Source organism: Lepisosteus platostomus, chromosome 11 (genome assembly GCF_059453375.1).
Source record: "Lepisosteus platostomus isolate fLepPlt1 chromosome 11, fLepPlt1.hap1, whole genome shotgun sequence".
In the NCBI taxonomy this organism is placed as follows: domain Eukaryota; kingdom Metazoa; phylum Chordata; class Actinopteri; order Semionotiformes; family Lepisosteidae; genus Lepisosteus; species Lepisosteus platostomus.
In genome coordinates, this window is record NC_142621.1 from 6739596 (window position 1) to 6764929 (window position 25334).

Consider the following 25334-nt stretch of genomic DNA (forward strand, 5'->3'; position numbering starts at 1 on the left):
AATAACTTGCTCTGCATTCCACAAGAAAAAAGTGTGATGTGACATAATTGACCTTTACAATTTGGAAAGAATACTGTACTGTACATGTTTTACATTATTCAGTATTTCATTGAAATCTATATACTGTACATACACACTCTGTGGACTTTACAAGTTCATGATTCTTTGAAAAAATAACAAATATAAAATATATAAAATAACATACAATGCATAGTTCAAGTATACTGTATTTGTGTAATCTTCCTAGGTAGAATAAACTGAAAACGTGAAGTAACAATAGCTCAAGTTACAGATTTAAAATTGTACTGTACATTATATTTTTGTTCAAGTGATAAAACATGGAACCTAAGATTATCAAATTAAGACTGTAGTAAAATATATATAGAAGTAAAATCAAATTCTGGTCATTGTACTGACTCATTACATAAACAAGGTATCTGCAAATTAAAAAAAAAGTCTGCAAGAAACATGCATCATTTACCATGTAAGAGCATAAATATTGATTCTATCAACTGTATCAGTTGCATTAGTGACATTAGTGATCACTGAGTGAGCTGTGTTAGTTAAATGCATGTTTTGAATTTGTTAATAAAAAAGGACCCAAAACAGATAGTTCAAAGAACAGGTCTACAGATTCAAATTCTTAAAAAATCAAAGTATTTTAAATCATGAACTTTGTTATTTGCAGATGGTGATGTGCATTTAAAATACAAAATAATAGAAACTGGAATAAAATGCTTTCAGAAGGCTTATATAAAAATAATTCACTGCAGTATAAGAGGTTCCATGCTGTTTGCTCTCCATGTGTCATAAAAGCAAACAAATCATCTGAGAAAACCTGCATTCTTACCTCTAATCCAGTTAGGCAAGGATGAAGATCATTATTGCACTCCGGATGCTTTAATGATTTAAATGAGTGCTGTATGTAGAGCACTGAAAGCTATTCAAAATACCTGACATTTGCAAAGAGGGGATCTTAAAAACAAACCACTGGGAAGAATCCAAGAATGCTATTAGAGGAGACAATTTTTCTAGCCATGCGGTTAGAATTTCTCTTTTTTTAAGGAATACACATTTTTAGCACTGATATTTACAAAGTAAGGCTTTTCAAGAATATTTCATAGCACTCCAAAGTCTGCATAATGCTTAGTCTATGAGTGCACTGAAGAAGACCATTTGCCTAAAGAAAACCTGAACAAAAGTAACCATATACAGTACAGCACTATAACTACAACAATACTGTATGTCAATATTTACACAACAAGCAGTTTCATTTCAAGGAGGAACATACAGTATGTATCATTTTAGAAAATAGCATCTTATGTGACTCCACTTACTGTATCTCAAGCATACAATTTACTTGCCTCCATGTTGCCATTTTCATAATTTTCCAATATCTATTTCCGATAACTTTTTCCATGAAAAGGTGGTTCAAACACATAATTTCTCCCACTTTATTGTAACTTTAAGGTGAACATTGTTTTCAGTGATTTTTTTTGTTGTTATTCTCCTGCTATTGTCTTTCAGTGCTTTGTGGGATTGAAATGCTTGGTATAGAATTGTCAAGAACATAGCATTTCATTACAAATGGATACTCAGTGAACAGAAACTACTTTTTATCTTTTAAATTGATCTTAAATTTGTTGAGCACTGTTAGTTGTCCCTGTTGGCAATTTGTTTTGTAGTAGATTATAGTGTTTTGCAAGATATACCTCACAAGCTAAAAAGTAAAAATGTTGGCAAAAAGTCTTTCATAAGCAAACTCTAAAAAACAAGGGACTGTCACAGATGTCGGAAAGGCATGCTGTGGAATTGCCAGGAGAACAATAAAGACCCAATGCATAGGGGCAAAATGGGGGTTAGCTGTTGGGATAGAAACCAATGCCCTCAGGCCACAAATGTGGTGGGACCTGGTGCAAGCTGGGTCTCAGGACATCCAAACCCTCAACGCTGAGCAAGGAGGAAAGGGTGACCCGGAAATATATACCCCACACAAAGACATACTGGAAGGACAAGCAAAGCACAGGGAAACTAGGAACAGGACAGAGTACTGTAGGAGCGTGACAGTACCCCCCCCCCCTTCACGGGCCGCTCCTGACGCCCCAAAATCAAATGAGCTACACAGCACTGGTGAGAGGAAAAACCTCATTTAACTGAAAGGAAACCTCCGGGAGTCCACGGCTGAGAGCTACCCCCTCCTCCGAGGTAAAAAACCTTTATTGAGTAGAGGAAAGGGGGGCCAGGCGGGGCTCTGGGGAGCGACACAAAAATCACGTACAACAGCACACACCACAAAAATAAACCTGGGAGACCAGGGCAACAAACCACATGAGAAAGACTCACATCAGATAGGAACCAAGAGTCCAGGGAAACAGTGGTCAGAGAGACCAGTGAACATGGAAACCAGGAAGTGAGGCAACCAAACACCAAGAGTAAAAAAAAAAGTAACAACAAAAAACCCAGGAACAAAAAAAATAGAAAAACACTGCACACCGGATGAAAAATAAGTTCAACATTCTGTCAGGGAATCCGGGGGGAGTGACTTCCCGTGGAAAGCCAGGTATTCGAACGCGGAAGTCATGAAAGCATACCGCTGAATGACCTGCTCACAGGCACGGATGGCAGGAGTGGCATCTTGCGATTAGAATAGGAGAACTGAAAAAAAAGGCCCAAAGCGATGCGGGAAAACAAAGATCGCAGGGTCAAAGTATGGTTCAGCTTTTTGTCACGGATGTCGGAAAGTCATGCCATTGAATGGCCAGGAGAGCAATAAAGACCCAATGCGTAGCGGCAAAATGGGGGTTAACCTGGGCTCAGGAGGTCAGACGATGTCAGGATAGATACCAATGCCCTCATGCCATGGACGTAGGGCGACCTGGTACTAGGTGGGTCTCAGGACATCCGAACCCTCAATGCTGGGCGAGGAGGAAAGGGTGACCCGGACATATATAGCCCCACACAAAGACACACCAGAAGTAGTTCAGGTGGGACACAGACACACCAGAAGGACAAGCAAAGCACAGGGAAACTAGGAATAGGACAGAGTAGGTGTGCCCTCTAGCTGTAGAGGGCGTGACAGGGACAGTGTATCACAGCTTTTGGCCTGTGTATCACAGATTGCACACATGCAGAAATACTTGACTAGCTTAAAACATTCAGGAAATAGGTCTGCAGTGTGTATTTACAGATGTATTAAATCATATTAAACATAGGCAAGGCACATTTTAAACAAAGAGATGGAAGGATTACATATGATTAAACTCAAGGTAATTTAGTCTAAGCAAAGACAAGTGTAATCAAATTAAGTGACAAATAATGGATGTGGGAGTATACTAATATATTGAGCTGTCGTAGGAATAAACCTAACACTGCTAGCAGTATCTCTGACAGAGGAGAAGAGAGTTTTATTGCTTCACAAAGATAAATTTAAGTAAGCTAATGATGACAGAACCAGGAAGCATTGCATTGTGATGGCATCATTAGTACCAGCTAATAGAGAGTGGAGCCAGTTTCACATATATATGTATTTTTAACCTGTTTAAATTCGATTGATTTCTTTAAAATGATTAAACTAATGCATTACAGTCTCTCATGTTTCTCCACTACCATGAACAACCAGCTTGACAGTATATCAGACAAGGCCGAAAGTTGAAAAGTGGAACACAAGCTTGCTTGTCTAACAGAAACGATGCATGTGTAAGCATATTTTAAGGCTTGGCAGCGTATTCAAAAACTGGATTTTACAACTGTCACATACAGGAAGTTGTATGTTTTTCCTTAAAGTTATTATAGTAAGCTGGCTAAATTCTGTTCATGAAAAGCACAGAGAGGCTTAGGTTGATAACCACCATCCACCTACAGATACTGTATACTGTATGGCAGACAGAAAGTAATGTATTATACTGAGTATGTGAAAATGACACCTCGTGCAATGAGTATCTTAACCTTCAGCTGTTGTCTGTTCAAACTGACTGAACTGATGTTCAAAACATTTTTTTATTTGCAGGCTTTCTAAATCAGTATAACAAGCAACAGGTTTCACAAATGTACTATGTATTTTGGATGCTTTAACCACTCAAAATGTGAAATAATTATTTAGAACTCTTGAGTGCAAGCTGTCAAAAATTGTTGGAGTATTGATTTTACTCCTGCAGCAGCATACCAGTCCAAGTGGAAAATGCATATACAGTAATAACAAGAATGTAAAATACTAAGAATAAAACAGATTTTGTCACAGCCAAAATCAATATTCAGTGTTTATTCAATAGTAAAAACAAGAGTAAGCAATTAAAAACCCATTCAAAATTTTCTCGCTTTCAAGAACAGCCAGAAGTTTAATGTCTTTCTCCTCTGTGCTACTTGATCAATATGTTAACACATACATGTACTGTATAAAATATAATCTGTAACATACTGTACACATATATACTGTAAAGCATACATATTAATCTAAAGTTTAAATCACTAGTAGAATTCACAGAATATTTTGTTTTACTGTATGAGTTTTGAGAAAAAGAGGGCTTTTTGACACAAAGGATTGTGCGACTCTGGAACAATCTACAGTACCAATCCATGTCGTTGAAGCTGAATCCCTGGCTTTTTTCAAGAAACTGGTGCAGGAATTCCTCAGATCACTTAGCTTTTAAAAAAACCATACCAACACAATGGGCCAAATGAGCTCCTCTCTCTTGCAGACATTATTATTTTTGTAACAATTACTCGTCACAATTTGCACAATTCATCAAACAAAGATCAATTTGCTTGTAAAGTAGTTAAAATGTTCTAAGTGCAAAATACATCAAATCATTTGTGCTTTCTTCTTTTAGAAACAGTAAGTAAAACTGGCCCAAATTAATAATTACGACCTACACTTTACAACAAAAGAGGTCTTGTAGTCTAGCATTTTTTATTGATTTGCTGATTATTCTTGCCTTATTTTTGTTGTATTCCTGTACATCCACCTGTATACAAGGACTGCACAGCACATTCATCTATTAAATACAATTAAAAGCAGTTATTTTATTTCGTATTCACTTGGATGTTACTAGGAAACCAATGAGGGGAAACAACTTGAAAGGATATACTGTAGATTTTAACCTTTAAACATTGACCTAAAAGTTGTGATACTGTACATCATCTCAAGCCCTTGCAAAAGAATGTTTTCTTGAAAAAGAAATCTCAGCCTGAGTTTGATGTAGTATGATTTGACAATGCATCCAATCAAATACACTCGCCTTATTTGAAATTCAGGTTATAAAAATATAATGCAATGCATATTTATTTTAAGTTCTATCTTCTAAAAAGAAATGAAATTACAAGCCACTCTTAAAAACTGTAATCAATATTTAATATATTTCTTAATATCTTCAGCAATCCATTGGCTTATCACAGGCAACTGGGAATAGCTTTAAAATATTCACCATACAACACTTTTTATATTCTTATCAGCAATTTTTTTTCTTTTTTTAATTAAAAAGAAGGCTATGGAAATCCATTAAATCAAGGTTATTAAGAAAGAAAGCGTTCGGAACTCCTCTTCCTACCAATTTAATGCACACGAACGTCAAATTGGGAGCCTTTTCATATCTCCCATCTCTATTTAAAATACTGATTAATATTTATCTTTATAATAATATCATCAATCACACTGCATATTGTAAAACACCCTAAAATCCACCCGACCATCCTTAGAAACCAATGACCTACAGTATTTTAAACAACCATCATTTTTTTCAAGAAAACATCTGGTATCTTGGGAAAATTTGTCATTCTTGTATGCCTTTTTTAGACCTCTCCCTTTTTTCTCATTTAAATCCGTATGATGATGTCTATACTGTATTTCTCATTCAGTACTGAACTCCGTTTCAATCCTAAAAGACGTGAAATCCTTAAAATCCTTAACTGCCGTAACTACAGTAATAAGGGGCTTTTGCCCAACAACTCGTCCAAATACCTCCAACATACAGTATGAAATCCCCATCGTCCATACTGAATACACTCCCTGATGATAAAATCTAAGACCATCATAACTGTGAAGGCACAGGCAGCTGTCAAAAACTCACACTGGCATTCAAATAAGCCAGCTCAGCACATACACTTTAGTCCATTCTGACATGGAAAATGCAATTCCAGGCCAAAACATCCCCTCATCAATTTACCGCATCACTGGGGATTTCGGTACAATGTATCAATTGTTTTTTGGCAATAAAAAGTGCAATGGGTTAACAGACACAGATTTGCTTGGATTTTAAAGAATGCAACAGAACAAATCTGCAGGTTAGAACCCCCTGAGAAGAGAATCAATCATCTTAACTTGATGGGATTTCATTATGTTTTGCGTTATTTTTAAGAAGAAACCTGAAAACAGTTCAATAATATGATTAACTCTATGACTAGATACAAATCTCGCACTAACAAAACCATATTGTTTCTTAAAAGACCTTGAGATGAGAAAAACAGTTCTGTTCAACTATCTTTTCAAGTCTTTCTCTTTATGTGTTGTGTGTAATAAGAGCACTAATTTGAAATTGATGCCTGTTCAGAATGGATTTTGCCTATAGCAGACAGTAGCCAGGAAAAGGAATTTATTCCAAGTTGATCTGTGATTTCACTTCCTTTACTGCGATACTAAATTTGTTAAATAATCCTCTAAATCTGGGGATTTATATAATTCACTTGTATACTGTACAGTAATCAATAATACGAAGTCATTCACACATACTACACTGAGCATCAAAAGAAACGTGGCACTTACAGTAGCTTTACATTCAGAAAACTGTATACAATAACTTTATTGCAGCTTCCAATGTCCTTCAATCAGCTTGTGCTTCTTCCCTCTCAGCTGATTTAATGCTCTTTGACTTCTCTGCTGCCTTTAACACTTTGTATCACACAGTCCTCCTTTTAATACTTGCTGATCTGGGAGTCAGTGACACTGCTTATTTCTGGTTCTCCTTCCACCTGGCCAATCACACTTACAGACCCTCCTGGCATGGCTGGCTCTCTGTGCCTCACTCTCCTCTGGTGTCCCCCAAAGGTCTGTGCTAGGCCCCCTGCTGATCCCTCTTTATATCTGCTGCCTAGGACCACTGATATTCACATAGCTTTCCATACCACTTCTATGCAGATGATGTTCATACATTCTTCTCTTTTCCTCCATCCGATACTCTCATTCCCTCCAATTTCAATGCCTGTCTCTCAGCCATCTCCCCCTGGAAGCACTCCCATCAGATCAGATAAAACCTTTCTAACTCTGACCTCCTTCCCTTCCTCTTCTTCCCCTTCTGTGGACCTCTCCTTCTCTATCCCTTTTGACTCCACCACCCTCTCTTCCGTCTAGAGACTTGGTGTTATTTTGACCCTACTCTTCCCTATTTCCATGACGTTTCTACCCTGGTCTGCTCCTGCTTTTTCTTACCGAGCAATATCCACGGATCCACCCCTTCCTCACTAACTTGTTTACACAACTTCTACTTCAGGCCCTGGCACTGTCCCATTTGGACTGCATCAGCTCCTACCTGGCTGGCCTCCCAGCCTTTGCTATTTGTCCTCTCCAACTCATTTAGAATTCTACCGCTTGCCTGGTCTTTTTTCCACCTCATTTATCTCATGCCACACAGTTACTCTGGTCCCTTCATAGGCTCCCTATAGCTGCACTCCATTTCAACACAATCATTCTTAACCACTGGGCCCCACTTCCCAGTACCTCATCTTTCTCTCTCCACCCTCTTGCCAGATTACATGTTCCTCACCTCTGCTCCCCCATGACAGGGAACTGCTCATTCACTCCCCTGTCTCTGTCGTGATAGAAGTACCCAGTGAAATCAGAACCCCGCAGATTCTGGCCACCTTATAGCATCTTCTCAAAACTCGTCTGTCTAGACAGCACCTGTGTTCTCTCTCATCCTCCCTGAAACGGAGATTAAGTATTTATTTGAGAATAAGACCAACTGCCCTTTTTATAAGCACAAACTCAGGCATACTAAAATCACAGGAAAACATGACACATAACCCTATTCAAAATCCATAATGAACCATTGGACTCATGATCATATTTAGTTATCAAAAGACAACTTGCGGCGTTGTCTTGACAACAGTAGTGGAACTACCCACTGAAAAATTACAACTGCTTAGTTCCTTGACTACCTTCCTCAACACTCATCTGTTTGGACAGTGCTTGTGATTTCTCTCACTCTGCCAATATAAGGAAAATGGCATCTGCTAAGCAAATTAATAAAAAAATCTAATAAAAATAACTGGCATCTTACTCTGCATTCTGTGCCACACTCGCTGACAGAGTGGCCTACACAAAACTTTGATTTATCATACAAGTGGACAAGTCTACACCGCTGGCAAGTACAACTGACCTGACTTTTTGCTCCATTCTCCAATATGCCAATGGCATTAAGGCATTATTCTTTTAACAAGCATGACATTTTGTTCCTTACAGAAGTTTTCTTTCGTGATTTTCACCAGGCTTGACTTTCAACAGGTTAAAACACCTCCTCCCCTGTGGCCAAGCAACTCTCACTAATGAGGCAATTTAGTGATTATGCAACTGTCACAATCACTCAGGAATCACAGTCAGTCATGAAATATAAATTATTCCAAATTATACTAAAGATATCAAATCAATTTCCAACATCTACTCTATATTATTTATTTTCCTAAAATGTACAGGCACAGAATGGTTTATTTTGATGCTTATTATACAGTATATCATAAGCATTTATTGAAGAATAAGACCAAGCACTCCATGACAAGCACAGACTCAGGTATACTAAAATCACAGAAAAACATGATAATCCATTTCAAAATTCTTATGAAACTGTATTTATTTTTCTGAAGACAACTGACCCTGAGATATGATCAGCTGTAGAAAAAAATGAAACAATTTAAGATGCTAAATGTCTACAATCCACAGTCACAAAACAGGTTAATATGAAGCATGATCAGACACAGGTATAACTAGAAAATACAGATGTTTTGCAATAAAATTAAGTACAAAGATGTTTAAGTATTCATTAGGTGTATGTTGGCACAATACATAAAATATACAGTTGCTCTCTCCATACAAACCCCCCTTTTTCTCCTTTTAAATCAAATAGTAAATTTAGCTAGATCTGGAAGAATGAAATGCCAGCCCTGATTACAAGAGTGTTTTGATTTGTGGCATGGCCTTGAAAACAATTTCCTTTGCTGTTTGTTTGAAAAATTCAATGTGATTAGCAAACCCAGGGGATTAACAAAAGAACACAGGCACTACAAATACAGGTGCTAGGGAGTTCTTGTAGATAAAAGATTATTGGTGAGCTTCTTTAATATCTAATCATATTATTAATCATATAAACCTTTGAATCAAGTATTACTACAACTACTTTCTTTTTAAACATATAATATTCCAATGGTCAATGAACATGCAACAATCTAAATTTCACATGAAGTCTTCACTGGGTACATAAGTGGCATCTTTTTCTTGGGATAACATAATACTAAGCTCTAGTGATATGACCAGGTGGTCAGTGTTTGGATTTGACTTAAACTAAAAATAATAGAAAAAGACTTGATTAAGAATCTGTATAAATAACCATTCAAAAAAAAAATGTTTTTAATATATCAAGCACAGTTAAATAAATGACCATGCCTTGAGAAATGAAGATCACTTGATTGCTAGTGATATGACAGAAGGCAGACCTATCTCTGAGAGAACCAGCTCAGGTAATGAGATGTTCTGCTTCAGTAATCAGGAGAAATAAAAAGCATAAAAAAGTCTGGCTCCATGAGGGACAGGCTATATCCTGGAAGGCGAGAAGGACACCATCCTAGTCCTGGATCCCTACAGTTTCCAGACTAGAGTTGCTACATTTCCAAAATTTCCAAGAAGAAAGACTGAAGGTCACTGTGTACATGAAAACAATCTGCATACGTACATGCAGGCTGTTCAGGGGTAACAAGCTGACAGGTGAGAGACAATATCACCATCTTCTGAAATCCAGAGTATAGTACATCTTCAGTGGTGTCAAAACGGTGCAGTTTTTCACTTATGACAGCTGTTTCGCTCCTTAAAGTCTCGACAGAAAACAGAACTTGTGGAGATTATTTGTGGTGAATGTTATGTTGACTGTTCTGTTATTTAAGCCAAACACTGGGGTGGCACAATTGTGATGATGTGGGAAGAAATCTCTTATAACACAAGAAAGCCTTTGGTGCAGATTAAGGACACATTTTTCCCATTCAGTGATACTCTGACAAAGTCCTGCAGCCAACAGATTTTACCATTGCCAAGCTAACCCAGAAGTGCTGATTTTCCCAAGGGACAAATCAAGACCACACAGCAGTAAGATTACAATGCCAACCTTTTTTCCATATCCGAGTCCAATAGAACAACTTTAATACCAGCAACAAAAGGAAACTCAACAGCTATTGTTTGTCGAAAACTGCACAGCAGCCAGTCAGTAGGCTGCTCAGGTTTATGCATCAATACTGACAGACCTGTGTTAATTTCAGAAAGCTCATATACAGCACATAACTAAATTGTAGTGTGACTGTGTCACACTTCCCACCAAATACCCACCATGATTCTTTAATCTCTATTTCTGTTCGCATTTTCTAAGACTTTGTTTGATACCTACAGTATGTTTAAAATATTAAATTTAGATTCATTTGCTCTGACTGTTGCATTTCATTTGTGCATCATAAATAGGGACAGATTTTGATTATGATTATCTACACACAACTTTAGATAAGGTGCCATATTCTGTACTTCCGAAATACATCAAAGTTTACTTTTGTTAGAAAGTGAAAATATACCAAACAACTACTTTTACTGTCTTTCTCTGGCACTATCAAGAGACTCCTATCTCTGGGAACTTTTTCTTAATCAGATGGCATTTGTGAAATAACTAACTAGACACTAGAAGAAATACTTTATCAAAGCTGTGCCTAGATATAAAATATGACTAAAACACAAAGTTGCTTCTGATATTTTACCTTCTGGACAACTTCAGCATGTAAAGCTTCCATCTTTTTCTACAAGTAATATCTGTGATTTTTAGCTTGCAGTTATTTTACTGATAGAGAGTAGAAAGAGCTTTTCCCTTTAAACAAACTTTGCTTTTAAAAATTAACTATGCCTATAGCAAGCCCTTGAATACTGGAAAAATGATCACAATGTGTAGGACTATAGCTTTGGGAAATGTATCATATTTCCCATAGGAACTATACCCTGGCTACTTGGTTTACACTTTTCTCTGGCTCTTCTGTGATTGTTTGTGATGCACCAAGTGCCCCGGTCTAATGTAGTGTTTGAATATGATGAAGAGAATAAGGTTTTGTCCCATAAGGACTTGACACAGCCTTGGAAAAAATTGTTTCTGCAAAACTCTCTTCTCTGAATAATGAAGGACTGCGTCCAGAAATGAGAAGAAAAATGCATAGTCACATGTATAGTACTCTTGGATGCTGAACCATAGTCACATACAGTATTAAACAGTAGAACACTGTAAAAATGTATCACAATAATAACTTTAAGAAAATGTGTTTCTTAAATATGTATATTAAGGACAATCAATGCAATTAAAAACACTCAAAGATGTTAAACAGACAAAGATAACAATGAAGGATTGTTTAGTTTATAATTAATGTAAATGCACTAAAAATTTAATCATTTGTAAAAGTTATACTTTACCATTCCATACAGTAATACTGCAGATATGCCCTTGTTCAAAGTACAGTAACAAATATCCCAAATGGATATCAATATTTGCATTTACCTTTAACATTCATGTTTTACTTTTTTAAACAACCTTTGACTTGTTAGAAATAGTACACTCGCGAATCATTGGTCACCTTTACCCACAAAAGACCTAAGTGTGCAAAGAGCTAGTTCCCAAATACAATACAGTATATCAATTCTGCAATGAGTGCTAAATTGGCAGTATTCAGATATATTGATCCAAAAGAAGCAATAAACATATTGGCCATGCAGGGGACGTTTCTCTCGCCTTCTGAGGTCACAGTTGACAGGTGACAAATAAAAAAAAAACTACAGGGAGAGGACTAGCAATATTTCCGACCAAGACAGACCATTTTAAATTGCCCTGCAAGGTTGGTGTTGTGAAAAAGAATACAGTAGCTACTTCTTAACAAAACTAGTTTACACACCACCATGAAGCTTGCGCTCTAAGCAAGAACACGATAGCAGAAAGAAAACGATAAAAACCATTTTCATTTTGAAATTTCTATTTTTTTTTGTTTTCTGTCCTCTCGTGTCAATAAAGAGTTTTTTAACTTTTTATTATTTGGAGACTCTGCCAAAGAAATTGATTTCTTCTTTATTGCCTCTGCTCCTCTTCCTATCTGTTTTCTTAATGCCGCACTGTCAGTTTTCCGAGAAACCCAATCCTTCTAATTCCCACTGGAGGAGGAAATTACAAGCACTGACTGTACATCTAAAAAATAGAGTATTTGTATGTTTGCAGACGGCTAAATAACTGCCGAGTATGACGTCTGATGTGAGAGTAAAAGAAGGACTGAGAAAGACTCTAAATCACAGGTTAATTTCTAGACGTATTATCCCAAGAAAAACAAAATAAAGGGACAAAATCATTCATCTAGAAGAAACAGCAACTTATACTGGTGTGCTGTCTTTGAGAAACAAAGCATAGTCCAAACATCTGCAAGTTTTAAGACTAATAAACCAGGCCATGCGCTACTTACTGTACGTGGATTATTTAGTGGCTGATTGGAAAAATATGGAAAAAAACATACATTTTTCTAATCTCTAAACCTGACTCATTAAAGGAAAATTATTAAATGGACCATGTAAAACAAGGCAATCTACAAGTCTTATGGCTGAGTTTAATAACCCTTATAATATAATTGTATTTTCTTAGTTTATTTTCCTTTTTATCTATCTTTTTACAGTATGTTTACCCTATTTATCTTTTAAATGCACAAGCTTTAATTTTATGGAGAACATTTTTTTATTTAAAAAGTTTAACAGTATTTAAATATGTGGGCCTGCAACTCGTTTTTATCGTGTTGATAGCACAGGGTCTGAAGTCAGACAAAGGAAATTAAACTCACGTTTGGAAACTGTACATTTGTAATGTACTGTACAGTATGTCTTTTTCACATGAGCGCATCTGAGCCGAGCCCTCGGGGTAAAACTTAATTCACACTGGCCGGGATGAGATGGTACCAAGCCATGACTCAGTGCCCTCACAAGCTACCTAGTATTGGCTTGTGTCTGGGGATGGGGTTAATATGGCAGTCTGTCACAGAATATCTCAAAGACTGTTTGAAAGGTACATCTGACATATCTGAAAAAAGCCATTTTTTGAGCAAAAGAGAGGACTCACATAAACAAAAGCAGAAAATGATACTGAATTTTTTTTTTCCATACTGGCATATTTTTAATATGCGTCTTAAAAATCAAGGCATACAGTATGGAATGGGAATAATAGGAGGTGTTTATATCTCACTATGAACTTGACATTTTTGTTAATGAAAACCAGAAAAATAACTTTGAGACAATTTGAACTTTTGCTTTTAAAAGAATGTAAGGAGTCTGTGTGAATGGATAATGATGGCAAAAGAAATATTTTTAAAGTCGGGAAGGGGGTCATGAATGAAGACCTCATTGTGCTTCACCTCAATACGTCCTAAGCAGGAAACAGAAATCATCACAAATGATACAGGAAACTTTGAAAATTGCAGAACCTTAGCTCTCTCCAGGGATCTATATGTTATTTCACCTAAGTACATTTTTTCAGGACACTTCTAAAATATGTAACACAGAAAATGCTTGGCGTGGAGTAATGTAATCGTAAAATAGTCAAATGCAAAGCAATCACTTGAAAAATGTATAAATGTTAAGCTCTCTCAACCTTTCTGAGTTCCACTATAAAAATCAGGGTTTTCATTAATATACAATGTGTTACATTTAGCCTTATTGCAAAAATCCCTGTCAATGTGAATCATGCTTCATGTACTGTACAAAACGCTTACTGTGGCTAAATGTACTTAAATGCAAATCAATCAATGGGGAACAAACACAAAATAGTTTACATTGACTAGTGTTTCCTTGAGATTCCGATACAAAACCACTTTTGCAGTTCACACTGAGCCACTTCAAGCACTTCCTATGAAGATACAAATACTGTATGTTCTTTATAAGGCTTTACAAGGGAGGTACTGTACTAGTAGCACTTAGGGATGGAGAGGTTTAGTTGTGTTAAATGTCAAATATGTGAACAATTGCTGGCAGACAAATAGCCAAAAGCTTAAAAGGTACAGAAGGTAAAGGTTTATTACAATAAAATGCATTTTATTAATTTATAATACCTAAGATAAATTTATAAGAACTAATGTTCACCAGCAACATTGATGTTTATGACTAGAAAGGCATTCTGGAGCTCAACCTTCTCCACTAGATCCCTGGCATTAACCTAATCCACACAGAACTGGACATAAATCTTAATAAGGGTAATCAGGACTGCCTTCATAAAAGAAATGTGAGCATGTGAGCCTAAAACTAAAAATAACACTAAAAAGGAGACAGACTGGAGTCCCTAGAAAAAAATGCATCAAAATAAGACAAACTACCCGTCAGAGCAAAAAAAAAAAAGAATTGTAATAGCTCCGATACAGCTCTTTCCCTAAATTTAGTTCCTTCAGTGCTCAATTCCTGATATGTTTTAGTTCATCAAGGGGGAATTCTGAAATGAAGAGATGTTGGAGGATGTTTCTTGCCCCTATCCTGTCTTGTCATTTCACTTAAAATTTCAGTCTCGTTAGCCTGATAAGTTGAGGAGCTCAACTGGACTCTCCACTCAACTGGGGTGTGCTTAGCTTGTTAGATATTCCTGATTTTGTAGGTAGTTTATCTGATCAAAAGCCTCGTGTCTAAACACCCCGACCAATATACTCTCCCTCAGCAGCTAGTGGCATTACAAGATGAAGGACAGCCTTTCATCTTAAAAGCATACTGTAAGTAGCCCACGTGTTCATATACAGTACCACAAACATAATAGTACAGTATATTACTGAAAAGCCCAAACCTAAGTCCCAATAATCCTCTTGAATTACTGTGAATGTGGTACAGAAGGTGCTACACATTGGTGGTGATAGAAGAGAGTCCCCATTTAGTGGAGTGTCCAGAAAAACACTATATACTGTAAGTGTAAGAAAGTATTATCAGTTTAGGTACTTTATACGTAAAAAGTTTTTCAGGTGACTGCTTGGCATTTGTAGCTTGGCACACATGCCACCTTAAATATTTTCTACATTAAGTGCCTCAGGACATTCCAATTTTCATCCTCTTTTCATATTTAGTTCACAACTCATTTCATCTGCATTCTACAACCTTTTAAAGAAAGCAGGACCTCAGCATCCAATCCCAGTCAATGCAAATTCACATCTTGTTCCCATTGGCTGATCACGCCCATAGCTCCATCTGCACTGTGAACAGTCTGATCCTTGCTGAAGGAGCTCAGAAAGGCTCAAGCCCAGCTCAGAAGTGGTTGCACCCATGTAATAAAAGCCAGCTGTCAGGCACATACATTCATGTTTATATTATAAGGAAGGGTAGAGGTAATACCTTTAACAGCAGAAAACTTCTGAACAAATGCAGAAACACGTGTGGACAATGTTAACTCTTTTCAAGTGATGGCCTTGCCTGCCAATAGGATAAAAACAAATTAGCAGAGCATCTACACTCTAATGCGTGATGTGGATCTCTAATGCTGCTGTACTCCATTCTGTGAATCATTCAGAATGACAACTGTGAAAGAGAATACATTACTTATAATGATTTTGGTGTGTAGTACTGAAAAAGAGAAAACCACAGGGGGACAGAAGAGAAAAGAATCTGCTGTTAGGCCCAGAAAGCCCAGAGATCTTTGTTTCACTAAAACAGCAATCACCTGTAGGCAAACATTATATGCTTGGTTTCACCTTCACAATAAAAGATGCTACTGAGGAGCAAAAGGTGGCAGTAATGACCTTGTGTTGGGAACAAACAGCAGGATTCATCCGCCGGTTTGTCACAGAAGACAGCGGTCTATGAAACACATGTCATGAAACATTAGAACTTTTAGGACACAGCTGCTTTTGCTTTTTTGGGGGAACATTTTATTTTTAGTTTCCTAAACACAACAACATTCAACACAAAAACAAAAATAACTATTTCCCCAGCCTTCCCCACCCATCTTCATTAATGGTACTCCCCTCCAAGCTTCTAATTAAGGGCCCCCAAAATGGAGGCAGTCAGAGAAACTAACAACCCCCCTTAGTACCATGGGCACCCCGCAGTTGAAAGTTTCATATAAACAATATTAAGACAGGCCAGGAGCCAGTGATGCGAGGAGAGGGAATTTTACCTGCACTAAGACCAGGCGGCCAGATTACCTTCTACCACTGCAAGAGACCCAGTGCAGAGGCTTTGTTTAGCAAGAGTACTATTGAAATGGTTGCTCTAATGGCTACTCAGAATAATGGGCAAACATTGTTAAATGTTTCCAAAAACCAAATCTCTAGATACTCCCAAAACATGTGCCCATAGTGACCCCGGGACAATGCATGCAGAGCAGACTAAGAACTTGTTTCCTAAGAGATTGTCTATGTGTGGTCAAAAAAGGATCATCTGACAGTTAGCACTTTTGGGGATAGAATGAATATTCTTAAATATTCACAAATAGCCTCTTGGAACAAGGACTATCTGCAACATTCCAAATTCCAATTTGCAAGTTCTGCTAAAGGGCTTATGTGAAGCCTGTAACAGAATGATAGATGTGAACAATTACCTTGTTTTACCTCGATATTAAACAGGTGTACAGCTGACCTTGGCCTACAGGGGATGCCACAGGCTTGCACTACAATATCGAAAGAAAGAAAAGCCCTCAAGCTTGTATTGCAATTGCAAGTCCTGGAACAAGCAATGGCCATCCCCATTAAATAATCTGTAAGAATGTGAATATCTTTGTTGCCACAATGTGAAAAGAAGAAAGGAGAACTGCCTATACAAAGCTTATGATTATAAAATAAGAGGAGAATAGATGCCATGTGTTCTGGAATGTTGCAAGTCCTTCTACTGAATTCCACATTTGAATTAACTATGTAATTAAATGGCCAAAAGACAATCTACAATATCTAAGAGGTAACAGATCTTCAGTTTTGAAATCCATGTGATGACCAGACATCCTACCAATGGACCCTAACATACTGTACAAGAGAGGCATAGTTCAAGCAAGCAGATAAATAAAATCAAAATCCTGCAAATCAAGACAAGACAGATTATTCATACTGTAAAACAGAAAAAACAATATGTGGACACTTTCCTTTTCATAGAAAGTTTTCATAGGAATTTTGAAACTAGGATGTACAATAATCTATCCATAGTCCAAGATGGGAGAAGGAAATCATGAAACTAAAATAAATTCTAAGCAAGAAAGCACATTTATTTTTATTATAGACACAGGGGTCTGAAGAGAATTAGGGAAATGAGTCCATCTGTTCATGCCAGCATCTACCTGTCTGTAAATGCTATTAAACTTGTTTACACTGACAGCATGTAAAGAAGAGTAAATCTCAAAACCATTTTATCTAAAGTGTTTGACCATTAGCACAGTCAGAGGCAGGGTGATACTTTCCAATGCAGAATTTAATAACAGTGTAGACTTGGAGAATTGATAACCCCTGATCAGATATTTTGCAGATGATACTGAATGACAGTACTGTATATGACAACATATCACCCAGAATAAAGTGACTATTAATGTAACGACACCATGGATAGAAGTAGATTGATGAATAGCGTGCAGACAAGACAACTAAAGTTGTAGAGCAAAAGAAAAATTAGAAGAACATTTGTTTCCGGTTAACAGAACAAAGCAGCTTTTGCAGGTGTGTCTGGCTAAGGCGCTGGGAAGCTATTCATTTTCACAGACCACAAAAGGGCACCAAGAGTGAATAACAAAGCTTTTCATTTTAATTCCCAAGACACTCCTGAGAATTCCTCAGATAAAACCTCCTTCTTCCTCTTTACAAAAAAGAGATGTTCTAAAGTTTTTTTTTTATTGTAGAAAGCTTAAGAACAACTTAAACTGCTCAGGGCAGCATTTCATTAAAAGATATTTCAAATAATGCCTCTGCTCTGAAATATATTACTGTACGTATCAGTAACAATAACCTCATTCCTCACTGCACACAAATGTAATTAATAATTCTCTTATAATTCATGACAGACGGATAAAAGACATCAGACATTTGCTTTTCCAGAACTGCTTTAAGTTTGGCTTCTTCACATCTTCTCTGTATTCACTTGATTCCTAGTCAAAGTAATCATAATCAATAAGGTGATTTCACCAGCAATAATTTCAAAAAGAAAACAATAGAGGGCAGTAACAACTGAAAGCTGTATGTTCGCTATTAATCTTCCTTTTCTGGCAAGTACAGTATCAGTTTTTTTTCTCATATTACCGCAGTCATCAGCTTAAAACCAAACAAGAAAGTCCATTTTAAAAATAACTGCTGTTGCTCAGCAACAGTAAGCCTGCATGCAAATGTTAAGAGGGTTTTTTTTTTAGATTTTCTATCCTTACTGATTTGGATTTTGAAGAAAAGAAACTCAATGGACCAGTTAAAGCTCCAAGTGGTATATAAGTTAAAATAATAAAACACATCCACGGTTTGGGATATCCAAAGGGTATAACTACTGTAGTAATGGCGCTCGCTTAGAATGTGGGTTGAGCCCTGTGGTCTGGATAACATCATTATCTCAAAGATTTCCCCAGAGATGCAGAAAAGTGAGCACCACTGAGGCAGGTGTTACGGGTCAATAGAAATGCCTGGAATTTACAACATACCTGAGAACTCACAGCGTGTCAGTGACAGAGTCCTGCCATGTACTGTGTTGCCTGGAGCAAGTAAAAGGGCTCGACAATGCACGTTTCACAGGAAAGCTTGCATGACACCCATTCCTGTCGTACTGCTACAATGTAGACTCAAAACCTTCTTTAGAAGGGCCTTTCCTTAACTGGTTCTGTAATTTACCCCTCTGCTCCTACCATATTCTGTACCTCCATCTACTGTCTCCTCTCATTGTGTATTGTTATTATCACTTTATTAGCCATATACAATTTCTTGCATTAGGAATTTATCTTTTCGCAGACCCCAGCTTGCTCTCCATGAGACACACAGACACACAGACCGGGAGAGAGAAGCTTGGGGTCACAGCACAGGGTCAGCCATTTATGCGGCGCTCCGGGAGCAGGTGGGGTTAAGGGCCTTGCTCAGGGGCCCAACGGAGTAGGATTCCTCTGCCAGCCACGGGATTTGAACCGGCAACCTAACGTATTGTTTTTTTTTTTCCTTTGTTGCTGCCATTCTGTAAAGAGCTTTGAGAAGCCACCTTTAAAGGCGTAATATAACAAAAAGTTTTATTTATTTAAGGTTCAGAACAGTAAGCCAGGTTGCCGACCGGATAGCTGTGCCAAATTGGGAGAAACAAAAAAGAAAATAGTCTAACAATTCCAATTCTGAAAGAATAAATCTGTGAGACATCAGACATATATTTCCAATATCTGTATCTGAAATTTCTTTGAAGTTTTTTAAAATAACTACCCACTTCAGGTTGATTTAGGGAATACAACACATACAAATTTCTAATAATTCTTAGCAACCTTTCTTACTTATTAAACTTTTTCTGTCTCTGATAGTTATGCCAGTATTTGTAGCCAATCCATTGTACTGTAATGCATTCTCAAGTTTTCTTTAGTCTGGTAACTGGGCTTTTGTTCAGTTGTTATAAGTAAGATATACAGTATGAAACAAGCACAGTATGTGGTAACAATAAGGAGTTTGGGAGAGCTAATAATTTCTTAAAACCTTAGCTCTTCAGAGACACCTTCCATTTCTCCAAACAATACATTTCTTAGAGCTTAAACAAAAAAACTGAAAAGCAAATTTCTGGGTTTTATAAAAGCACATTTCCGGAAGAGTTTTCTTATGTGTTATTATTTCACTATGTTAAGGACATTACACAGTAGAAACCTAAGATTTAATTTCTTCTATTTTGTCGAAGCAAAGGTGGATCAATCCCTGAATGTTTGCAAAAACCTTAACCATGTTAAAGAGTATCGTTACCTAGTTATGTCCAATTTTGCAAACTGTGGGGATTGGCAATGAAAAAGTGTGAGCAAATCTGCATCTCAGCCTTACGAAAGGAAACCAGCACATTTAGTTCATTACTTCTGTCTCAGTGAAGAAACAACAGGCATGCTCTTTCATACAAAGGCGTGCGATGTGTACTTGGCAGGTAGCCTTGCCAAGTTTTTTTTATAATCTCCTATCATGAGGGCAGAAACCCCATGTAGAATCTTACACAACAGGCTATCTTGCATGAACATCTTTATAGAAAAACCAGCGAGCTTCGCCTGGTCATTTTTACCCATTTGACGGTTTCTCGGGAACGATATAAATGGCTTGATGACAGATGCCCCAGTGCGAAAAAATTCCACCCGCGCTTGGCTTCCTCCTGCAACCTGGGTGCTTTGAAGGCTTGAAATGTGACATGTTGGTGGATTTATGAAACCATGTCCCCTGCCTCCTGCAGTGACACAAGCTGCGGCAAACTCAAACAAGGGGGCTGAAACCATCTGTCGACGGGTCTGTCATTTCCACATACTAATCTCTGCTATAGTGGACTGCAGATTATTGTTTGTGTTTCAAAGCAGCTTTTATTGGGAAAAAAAAACACATAAAAATGAGCAAACACAGACTAAATGAATATGATATGCCAGAAGGACAAACAAAACAAGAAGCTTATTGGCAAATCACAGCTCACCACTGACAAAAAATATGCAGAGGGAATACACAGGGGTAACAGGTTAACATCTGATGTGAAAAATGTAATTCTGTGTGCATTAAATCTGAACGTGTTGCTTCCAATATTATCTATTCTGTATTATATTACCTTGTAAATCAAGACTAATAAATTATTTTAGCCACACCATAGAGGTACAGTGCTAGGTCACTGTTAAAAATTATCAGAGGATGTCTTATCAGAGAAAAAATATTACAAACCTCACAAAAAATAAAAAGAAATTGTAGCACCCTTTTTCCACAACTATTATCAGCAGTACATCATCCATCATCAGAAAGCTGCGTATTCCTGTTAAGGTTTACAGCAGCACAGAGACTAGGTTGGAAGCAGAGGACGATGGATATGAAGGCCATAGCTGGGCACACAAACACAGCATTTAGAGAAAATAATTAACAAAGCGAATGTGCAAATTCCACAGGTAAGGGACCATAGTTCATAATCAAGTCTATGACCCATGAGCTGGGCAATATCTTAAACCCCAAAGATATTTCAAGGAGTATTAAGGTCTGTATCTCACTGAAAACAAATGAAAGCAAAAAAAAGACAAAAAAGCGCAAGTACTTTTTAGACCCATGCCCTCCCCCTGAAGGTGCACTTAGTTCATGTAATAGTACTGTATGCGGTGCTGAAGCACAAGAAGTCTTCATTCTCATCAGAGAATCCCACACCTCTATTAGGATGGCGTTTAATAGGTTTATTGAATTTTGTGATTACTTTGCCAGTGCTTCTCAATATCAATCTCAAGCCATTTTAAATAAAATGCCACAGAGGAAAGGTAAGCCACATCCACAAACACTACCATATTTAAAATGAAGAAAAATGTTTTTTTTCCCCCAATTTAGATGATCCATATAATTTTGGGTAAAGGAAGCAATTTATTTTATTTTTTTAAGAGAGTCTAATTATTTCCTGATTCAGCCAAGCATTCCATATGCTCCCTTTAACATCACTGCACTGCGACACTGTGACACTGCTGCTTAATACCTGAACCTGCGTGCCTGCCGTTTTTCTTTCACTGGTAGCACAATCGCATGGCCAGTACTGCTACTGCCTATCGGTTCTTAGGTCATGGGTATGAGCTTTTTCTCTGTGGAGTTTACATGTTCTCCCTGCATTAGCATGGCTTTCATTTTACCGTCCAAAGCCAAGGTGAATAAGTTCCTTGGTGTTTCTAAATTGTCCTTGTGCTTGTGAGTGTCCTGTAATGGACTAGTATCCCTTCCAGAATTGTAATCCTGTCCTGTGCACTTTCCTTTCAGGGTAGAGTCTAGGCAGCTGCAACAATTACCAGGAATAAATGGCTTTCTGATCATATATGGATGTAGTAAGTAATGAAAAAATACACTTAGGAACAAACACCTGTAAACATACACACCGTGTAATCCTATTGCCAAGGTTACTTTTAGTTGGACATGATATATTGTTAATTTGCTTTTTGGGCCACGTGAAAGGTAAAAGTACAGCACTCTCAATCCTTGCTTTAGAAAGATACCTACAGTGTATGATGTTCATCTATGACTTATACCTATCTTGACCTTTACATAATAATGAAAATATGTACCTAAAAAATGGCAAAAGAGTGATGTATTGAGAACATCTTTAATCACAAAGCCATGGTCCTGACAGCTAGTAAGGGATTTATATCGTTTATTCAGGCAATGTGCCACACTTAGATATATGAATAAGAAGGGTTACCATGACAGAAATGTGTAGGATGCGCAATTCCTCTTCAGCTGAGTCATTGGGAGAGTAGTCTGTAGGCGCCATCCCTGGCAGATTCTGGTTGCCATCCTGGTGATGAATATGAAAGAGCAGGGTGCCATTCTCAAGCCACTGCTGTCTCCAGCGCACCAGAGGAATGTCCTCCGCATTGCCGGAAATTTCTGTGAAAGACATAAGAAGCAGTCCACTTTAACAGCTATTATTAAAATGATGTAGCCATATACAGTAAAACTTGTATTTGAGAAACAGACAAAACAGTCACTCCCAACTACGGTGGCCGAGGAGTGCAAAAGGCAAGCAAATAAAGCATACAGGACGTGCTGCCAATAAAAAAGATGTGGCACCAGCTGAAAAACGTGGACAAGCAAATTCAAAAGGTGCCATACAAACTAAAAAGAGTAGACATGCAATCTAAAAAATGTGGACATGCACGTTATAAAGTGTGGATGTGCATTCTAAAAATTGTGGAAGAGCCAATTAAAGAACCAGGACTTGTAATCTTAAAAAATGTGGACATGCAAATTAAAAGGCATGGGTGTGCAAACTAAAAGATGTTGACAGGCATTCTAGTTTAGTAGCCAGGAGGTTGTTTCACAGAGAGAAATTACTCAGTTAACAATATCATTTTTGGAAATGTTAACAAAATTCAGGATTTTCGGTTTCACAAAGCAAGATTGAATTGTATTTGTTTGTAATGCGTTGTTTGATTTGCTTGTCTTTTGCACTTCAAGGCCACCATATCTAACAGATAGTTACTCGAAATATCAGACTTAAGGCCAATGCCTTACATCTATCCATCTTCTAACCATTTCAGCCAGAGTCTATGACAGCAAGCAGGGGGCAAAAGACAGGATACACCCTGGACAGGACACTAGTCAATCACAAGGCCAGTTTTCCCAGAAGTCAAGCATGTTTATCAGTATGTTTTTGGACTGTGGGAGGAAACCCACATGAACACGGGAAAAACATACAAACATCACACAGATAACACCTCAGACATTTAACCCAGGACCCCAGCGCTAGACGGCACAATACTAACCACTCCACCACCATTCCACCACTATGTCTTACAGGTTTTTTTTAAATCATAAATTATTTTGCGAAAACGATTTTCCCATTTCTTTCTTTTTCTTCTTCGTACTTTTTCTAAACATCCAAAAAGCTGTGTGAATTGATTCACTTTTTTTTTATTTTGAACTTACTAAAAACCAACATCTGAATCTCCTGTTTTTCAGATCTTCAAGGATCAGTATCTACCAATATGACTGTGTGTCATACAACAAAGTTCTACATCTGGCTTGAGTGAAACCAATATATTATGTCCAGTATCCCACCGATTTGATCTTCTTTTTTTAACATAATGCTATTAAGCTTACTGTTTAAGCTGCATTAAGCCATAGTCATTAATATTTTCTGCATTTTTTTAATATGAAGGAATGTTTACATTACAACACGACTTTTATCTGCAAAGTATAAATAATACAGCATGACATATGCTGAAGTCTGACTAGACGTTGTTTTAGCAATGAACACAAGGGAAACTGTTCTAAAGGCAACTAGGGGATGTGTTTCACAAAGGCAAAACAATTCTAGCCTCTCAAACAAAAAAGATTTCCTCAATTTGCACACAATTGCTTTATACAGTACAATTAAACTAGATGTTTTATCTACAGTACTAGGAAAATTAACTTGCTACTATAATTTTTTTCCTTTCAATGTCTCTAAGAGATTTGACTTTTGCCCCACATACAGTATGTATACATACTGTACTGTATAATACAGTACAGTTTTTTTATCTATAATAAGGTAGAAAATACAATTTCTGAGAATTATCATTAGTTAGTCAAAAAGGTTTACACAAATTGCAAGGAATTGGCAGTCAAAAGCCATGATACATTACTAAAGTCACAGTATTCATGGATGTATAAACTGTGGTATTGTAAGCAATATTTTACCATCTTTATGCACCTTCCTGCATAGCTACCTAATAATGAAATTCAACTATATCATCTTCAACAGGCCTACAAAAACAATGAATGGGCCATGGATCATGACTGAAGAAAATACAGCTACAGTATATGTTTTCATTAGCCATAATCACAGACCAGTGATTGTAAAATGAGTTGAATGGACCTGATCATAATACAATTTATCGTTCACAAAATCGAGAACAGAAATCCTTGGGTAGATTGTCTTTCAAAACAAATACCAATTGGTAATATTGAGACTTTTATTTTCTGACATACAAACAATATGACCTAATGAATGTAGGAAAACAGTATTCAATGTCATTTTTATGATCTTTTCTGTTCAGCAAACCTTGCCTGTAGGTTAGGTCTAATTGGTGCTCTTAGCAGATGTCAGAAATGATTCTTAACCAAAATGGACATTTCTGGCAGGGCAATGCTTTATCCTGTCACAGTGAGGGCACTACCCATATGAACTCTGGCACTGTCTTTTCTGAAATCCACAGAGAAGGCATTTTTGATAGTGAAAGAAGACAGACATTGTCAACCACATTTCAAGTGTCAATGGGGATAGTCGGAAACTAAGCAGCACAATTGTCTTAAATATGACATTGTAACAGCCAGTTACCGGGACTGGCAAGGATACACTGAAAAGCCAAATACAATACGTACTTACAAAGGGTAGCTGTTCTTTTTTAAAAAGGCAAGCAAAGTTAAATTCTGATAAGACACGAATGCATCTCATGCATATAGACCATACT

General features: G+C 37.2%; 1 protein-coding gene across 5 annotated transcripts in view; it reads right to left on the reverse strand.

Annotated features, from left to right (window-relative positions):
- The window catches only part of astn1 (astrotactin 1), a 257440-nt gene that overhangs the window by 186978 nt on the left and 45128 nt on the right, over positions 1-25334 (reverse strand). For all 5 annotated transcript variants that reach the window (XM_088598148.1, XM_088598147.1, XM_088598145.1 and 2 more), the window contains exon 2: positions 22580-22767. In XM_088598148.1, the coding sequence (XP_088454274.1) occupies positions 22580-22767 (188 nt within the window). The remainder of the gene's footprint in view (positions 1-22579; positions 22768-25334) is intronic.